Here is a 7031-nt window from a genome sequence, read left to right on the forward strand (position 1 = left end):
CTTCAGGTGGATATTGAGCTGGGTTTCACCACCCAGCTGGGTATCCAGTCTCTGGTAGAGGGGCTGCTGCAGTGCTGACTGACTCTCAATGTCCCCCTGTACAGGTGGATATTGAGGCTGGGTTCACCACCCAGCTGGGTAATCCAGTCTCTCTGGTGGAGGGGCTGCTCCGGCGCTGTTGGCACTCTCGGTGACCTGGTGGACCCCGTTCCCTCGCATAACCACGCGCAGGCCATCGCGCAGTACGGCTCCGACAAGCGGACCTTCGCTTCGGCTGGAAGGTAACCACACTGACAACACATTCAGTCATCAGGATGTAAGACTTAGTTCTGCATACGACATCCACAGCAGCCGATGTTGTGTGCTCCTCGACGGGACTCTGCGTGTAAAGTTAGTCAGGGATGATGTCCATTGTTTTCACGCAACCCACTTCAAGCATCCGCTAGTGGGGCTGTTCGTTTGACGTGTTAGGTCCCACATCGCGGGGGATATCGCTCCCGTCAAGTGTTGCGCGTCCAGGAGTTGTCTCTGCGTGACTCCTGTTCCGTGTTGGTCAGCTGCGGACGTGACGAGCACGCTGAGGGCGTGTGGCTCGGAGCTGCTGGAGCGGGAGCTGGCCGCTCCAGGCGCCGCCGCCGTCGCACTGGTCGTGCCAGATGGCAGCGTGAGTGAACATATTCTTTTCGGTATGGAGTAACAGCGTCTCGCTAGGCCCGCTGCCACGGCCAGCCGTCGTGAAGAGCGCCGGCCAGGCTCTAGAGGGCGCTGCGCACTGTCGTGTCCAGTCCCACACATCGATGACCTGTGCTCTGCCGCGGACGTTTGTCGTGGCCTGTCCGCGTGCCCGATGGCTGGCCCCAGACGTCTCCAGACGTCGGCAAGCGTTTAGTTTGCATTTGCGCCTTGCAGCCGCAGCCTACGCCTGGCTCGTCGCTGAAGGCAGTTGTGTCTGTAGGTACTTAACTTGCAACCGCAAATGTGCCAGTTGATTGTTCATAGCGGCCTAGGAGCGATTTTTCGATACTCGAGGGCCGCTTCAATGGCACAGTCGGCGTCTAGACTGTATCCTGCCTTCAGCCTCCGCGTGTCCCCCCGCCTCCCGGTCGCCGGCTCAGCTCGTCTAACCGCCGTCCGGTCGCCGACTCAGCTCGTCTAACCGCCGTCCGGCCGGGCAGTGCCACTTCAGCCGCTCGCTGCGCGCCCAGCACGACCGGATGGCGGCGCAGGGCCGGCCTGGGCGGAGTCTTCGGCGCTGCACGTGCAGCCGGACGGCGCGCTGACTGGCCCGCTGGCGCGCCGGCTCCGCCCCGACGCCTGCGCCCAGCTGACGGCGGGCCGTCGGCGCGCGGCCCGGCGACGCGCTATTGGTGGCCGCCGGGCCGCGCCAGGCGGCGCGCGCGCTCATTGGTCGCCTGCGGGTGCAGATGGCCGACCGACTGGAGGCGAGCGGGGTGGCAGTGCGCCGGGCCGGCCCCCACTTGGTCTGGGTGGTGGACTTCCCGCTGTTTGTGGAGGAGGAGGGCCGTCTGGTGTCGGCGCACCACCCGTTCACCAGGCCGCACCAGGAGGACGAGCACCTGGTGCACTCCAACCCCTCGGAGGTCAGCCAAGCGCCGCCTGCGGAGAAGGCCGGGCGCGTGCTGGCGTGTACTTCGGTGGATGAGCCAGCACTGTTGTTCGGGCGATTCTTCGGAATTCTGGAAGTTGCTGCATGTATGCTGGTGTGTTTAGAGACTACCGTACCCATAGGTGATCGGCAATTACGGAATCCTATAGTCAGCGTTATTATGTCGGTCTGGTCGACTTCACTTATAAAGTGCAAGTGATACGGAAGTCCCCATTACACACACTGCATGATAGTCATGGATGGACAAGTCGCTACAAACAAAGGATGCCGCTGCTGTTTTGCGCTGGCGCGGTCGCCCATGTCGCCACCCTTTCGATAACACGGCCGCGACACACCAGCGGAAACGTGTGTTCCCCAGGCCCGCAGTCAGCACTTTGACCTGGTGCTGGATGGCTGGGAGATCGGCGGCGGCTCGATGCGCATTCACGAGCCCGCCCTCCAGCGGCACGTTCTGGAAACTGTACTTGGCGAGGACACCGCGCCGCTGCAGCACCTGCTGGACGCGCTGGCGAGCGGCGCCCCGCCGCACGGAGGCATTGCGCTCGGTATGTCCTGGCGGCTCTTGCCAGCCGCGCCGCTCTCGCCGCTCCTGGAGGTACTTCCAGGACGAACCCGGCAAAGGAGCTGATGGATGATGGAGCGTCACATGTGGGGATGTGACGGCCGAGGTGCTAATAGGATTATAGGATTTGGTTGATTGTTCTAATAGGCACAGCGTGGTGCTGATGTCTGTGTGTTCGCCCCAACATTCCACCAGAATGGCCGAAAACTGAAGTGGCGTCATGGTTGTTTGCTGGGTAGCCATCCAGCCGCGCGTCGATGCTTGATTGCGAAGATAAAACACGCAGAATGCCAGGATAACGCGCCGTGCGATGCCGCGAGGCGGCCTTTTGTAGCTTGAAGCGATCCCAGAAGTGCTCCCGATTGGCTCCGTCCAAACGAATGAATGACTGTCCGCATTCTATAACCATTAGTTAGTACGTGAACTGCATCTCTTTAGATGCGTAAAAGCTATCGCAGATACGACATTCCGTATTTTCATGGTGTTTTGTCACCCGGTTGTTCCACTGGCCCCCCACGATTTTGGCGCGTATCAATCCGTGTCATTATCTTCAACTGCTCGCCTATTTCAGGATTGGATCGCTTGGTGGCGCTGGTGTGCGGCGCGCAATCAATTCGTGACGTCATAGCCTTTCCGAAGACGTCCGACGGGCGGGACCTGATGGCTGACGCGCCCAGCGACATCTCTCGGGAAGAATACGACCTGTATCACCTGACCAAGCCAAGCTGAGAGACGCCGCCGGTGACCCACGCCAGTGTATTGCCACAGGGCGCGCGCGGTGCTACAGATGTGACAGCTTACGCCGTCTTTCGGCCTGAATGACACGCGAAAGGTTCCGATGCGCAAAATACAGCCGGCATCGTGGCGGCGAACCCGTCCTGCCTTAAGACGGCAACGCTGCTGCGTCCCATTTGGGGAGGCGGCTGTCAGTTGGCGATCGTCCGTCTGGCGGGTGTCATCGCCCGATTACACACTCACGTGCCCAACACACCGCGCCATTAATCCACACGGCGGCGTTCCGATGCGCTAAAAGTGGATCGGGCGCGAACGTCCTGACCAGCACACGCGGAAATGACTCGCTGACACCCGTTCGGCGTCGCCCCGTACCGCCGGGCTTGCCGTTCCACATTTCGACGCCTCCAACCGCCTTCCCCGGCGGCTGTGGTGGTCCATCTGAATCGGTACCAAAGCCCTCGGCGAGCGTCGCCCCGTGGTGCCGGCGCGCCACCGCCCTCGTTGTCCCGCCCAGGCATGTCCGGGCATTGGTCGCACGCCCTCAGTAGTACGCGCGCCGCGGGTTGTTGAGCGGGTTGGGACGGAACTTGTAGGCGAGCATCATGCGCTTGCGATAGGCCTCGAACTCGTCGTCCTCCTTGCTGACGTCGGCCTGGGAGCTGGCGCCGACGCCGGCCGGGTCGAGCGTGCGCTTCTGGCTGATGGGTGCCGTGATACCGCTGCCGTCCGAGCCCAGGCCAGAGCCCTCCGTCCAGCCCATCTTCTTCAGCATCTGGAAGCCCATGTTGTCCTCCTTGATGCGGAACTCGCGGTAGTCGGACATGTCGGGCTCGCGGTCCTCCTTCAGCGCGCGCCATTTCTCCATGAAGCGCTCCAGCTCGTCGGGCGGCAGGAAGTCGCCGATGTGGTGCTTGCCCTCGTTCATCTGGGTCAGCTCCTCGGCCTTGGCGTGTGTCTCGGTCATCTCAGCCTGGCGCCTGCCGGACACAGTCAGGTACGTGTAAACGGCACGGGCATTTCATCGAACGCAGAGTGCCGGCGCACCACACGCCGCTGTATCCACGCCAAACATATAGACGCGTTTAGATGATCCGACGACGCAGAGTCCCACAGCGTTCCTCTTGCAGCAACCGTGAGCAAAGGTCTACTCTCAAACGGAGCAACTTCCCATGCGCACGGAAATTGTCAGAGGGCCACAACGGCCACATTGTGCGGACATCCGTGCTCACATGAAACAATCGCGTATCTCATACTGGGGGATGCCAGCGCAGCACAAGCCAGCACCTCAGGCTCAAGAGGCCCGCCGGTCCTCGCCACGACCAGGCTGCTGCACCACCGCACCAATGGGCCCCGCTCGCGCGTGACGAGCTTCATCGCGACGCCACAGTGCGGGCTTCAGGGTGTCGACCTCTTGGCACAGCGCGGTGTAACGACGGTTAGCAACACCCGCTAAAACTGCTGGTTGCAAAAACTGGCAGACGAAGTCCCGCAGAAAGAGTGTTACGCTGATGGAGAGAAACGGGAGAGCAAAATAAATTGCACATTGAGTGAGTGTTAGTAAGATAGTGAGGTTAGTAGGTAGAGCTAGAGTTACAGTTAGTAGTGTTAGTATTAGTGAGGTGCATTCATCATTGCTAAAAGGGGTTAAACTGATGTATGGCTGACGGAAATATCAGAATACCAGAAAGAGCGCGTCTGGATTCCAACACGCGACTTGAGTAGTAAAATTGTAATAGGCAGGTTGATGAGCTTGATCGGCCGGCAGCCACCCGTTGGCCGCAGATGGCAAAAGTACAAGCTACAAGCGAACACGCTGTGTAGCACAAGTTTGAAAACCACTGTTACAACACGCATGGGCTGATCCACCATATAGTTAGGCCACGACCGAATGTGCCATGCCAGCCCACGGTAAAACTTAAAAAGAAGAAGATATTTCCGTCACCCAGGAAGGTTAATGGTTCCCTCCACCCACCACTCGAATCCAACGTCGGAAAAGCATGCATGCACGCTTGCAAAAGCATGCACAGGGTAGCTCTTGCATCACTGAATGCATTGTGAGGTTGTTGAGTCTTCTTTCGTACCTGCTTATGCATCTCACAGTGCCAAAAATACAGCATTACTTTGTCAAGCTAACGCGTATTTATTTGAGGCATATTTTATCATCCACATTACTTTACACGCTTACTTGCAACCTGTTAAATATATGTATTCACTTCTCGATGATCATCCAAGCACATGGTGGTAAAACATCGTGATTGGCTGTACGAAGAATCGTACCTTACCGTACGAGAAATCGTAACAAACCCAACATATGGCCACCTGTCCTTGGCCATAATTCTAGACACTAACTGGTGCACCAATTATAGCAGATGCACCACATGCAACTAGCATCTGCATGCAACATGTAACAACAACAGTGCAATTAGCAAATGGCTGAACTGGTTCCAGCTAGGTGCTGTGCCAGCCCTTTTCAACCCCATCCGCTTCTATGCGACAGGGCTGCGCATTCGTCCACCATGCCTGGCCTATTTCAAGCCATGCACACCTGACAACACACCAGCTTCTCCCATCGGTACAGACACGGGCCAGACCTCCTGCGGTCCGGCGTCCGGTGGCCACGGCTCGGCCGGCCACCCCCAGCACGTACCGTTTGTGCTCCCAGGTGCCACCTTCGGTCTCCTCGTCCGAGTCGTAGTCGTACTTGACCTTGCCCTTGCGCTCGAGCCGCTCGGCCTCCGCCTTCTTCTTCTGAATGTCCTGCAGCAGCACGTTCATCTGCCGGCCGCGCACGGGCGCCGTCACCACAGGGCGCGGGCGCCGTCCTGCCCGGCGGCGGGGCGCCGGCGGCCTCGGGTGCGCCGCCGCGGTGAGACTCACGCGTCCCGGACCGGGGACGCCACGTCTCGGACCAGCTCCGGGGCCGAGGGTCTCGCGTCACCGACCGGGCGAGCCGCCGTGGGCTGAGGGCCTCCCGTCCGCGACGCGACTGTGCCACGGCGCGCGGCGCGAGTCTCGCGCGGAGACACCCGTCCGAGTGCCAAGCGGGCGGCGCTGGGAGGTGGACACCGCGACGCTGCTGTCCACGCAGGTCACGTTTAGCTTCAACCAACGCGCCTGAGGCCATGACTTACACTGTGCATACCCGCAGTGACCTTCACACGCCCGTGACATTCGGACTTTATTGGGCTGGTGTCGTCGGCCTCACCTTCATCTGGTCCTGACACTGTCTCCACTGGTCATCAGTCATCAGGTCCACGTTGCCGAACACGCGCTTGGCGTACGCTATCAGCTCCGGCGACTTGTTGACCAGCGCCACCGGGGTCACTGCAACACGCGCCCATCCACCTGCATCAGCAGTTCGACCAGCCCATACCGGCAAGCCAAGTCCGAGTCATCAACGGCTTCCAGCTGGCCGGCGGGGGTATGCACCACGGCGCTCCGCATACTGTCTTTTTTAACAGATCTGCTCGAAACTCAACGGCAGTTCGCAATCCTCGTGAAGACTCAGTGCGTCAGTGGATTACCACGGAGCGAGGTGCCTGTGTGGCACGCGCACGCGCGCGCGTGCACGTGCGTGTGGTGTGTATGTGTGTGTGGTCCGTGGGGCGGCCCACCTACCCATGGGCGCCGTGACCAGGCCAGCCGGCGGCAGCGGCGCCCGGTCCTCCTCGGCGCCCCAGCGGCTGCCGCGGCGTCTCTTCCGCTCGGCGCCGTCGCCGCTGCCCGAGTCTATCGCAGCCGACAGGTCAGCACACCGAATACAGCAACCACGCGTCAGAGCAGAGCACGCCCGGGTGGGAGCGGGCGCGCCGGCGCCAGGACGTGTCACTGCTCTCAACACACGCCAGACGTGCATGTCAACTGTGTTCAAATCAGAGCGCGGGAGGTGCCCGGCCGTAGGGCGGAGGTCGCTCTACAGGAGCCCCCTCCTCCACACACACAGGGGAGCGCGGTGACAAGCGCCACGGCTCGGTACAGAGCCCGTGCCGGAGCGCTGGCCGACGACAGTCACATAGTCACTCGACGTTCGCCTGCATGTATAGGTCAGCATGTGTTCAGCTCCATAGGCCAGGACCCCCCATTAGCTCTGGTTGCCACCAGATTGAA

General features: G+C 60.5%; 2 protein-coding genes across 2 annotated transcripts; one reads left to right on the forward strand and one right to left on the reverse strand.

Moving 5' to 3' along the window:
* Positions 1 to 1393: 1393 nt before the first annotated feature.
* LOC119097738 (aspartate--tRNA ligase, mitochondrial) lies at positions 1394 to 3452 on the forward strand. The gene is made up of 3 exons (XM_037220708.1): positions 1394 to 1601; positions 1986 to 2172; positions 2761 to 3452. Exons 1-3 carry the CDS (start codon positions 1425 to 1427, stop codon positions 2916 to 2918), a joined length of 522 nt encoding a protein of 173 aa, XP_037076603.1. The 5' UTR covers positions 1394 to 1424; the 3' UTR covers positions 2919 to 3452.
* LOC119097737 (SURP and G-patch domain-containing protein 1) lies at positions 3445 to 6586 on the reverse strand. Its single transcript, XM_037220707.1, has 4 exons — positions 6543 to 6586; positions 6130 to 6248; positions 5572 to 5699; positions 3445 to 3901 (listed from the first exon to the last, which is right to left on the reverse strand). Exons 1-4 carry the CDS (start codon positions 6544 to 6546, stop codon positions 3466 to 3468), a joined length of 687 nt encoding a protein of 228 aa, XP_037076602.1. The 5' UTR covers positions 6547 to 6586; the 3' UTR covers positions 3445 to 3465.
* Between the last annotated feature and the right edge of the window lie 445 nt (positions 6587 to 7031).

Source organism: Pollicipes pollicipes, unplaced genomic scaffold (genome assembly GCF_011947565.3).
Source record: "Pollicipes pollicipes isolate AB1234 unplaced genomic scaffold, Ppol_2.1 Scaffold_4321;HRSCAF=5086_pilon_pilon_pilon, whole genome shotgun sequence".
NCBI lineage: Eukaryota > Metazoa > Arthropoda > Thecostraca > Pollicipedomorpha > Pollicipedidae > Pollicipes > Pollicipes pollicipes.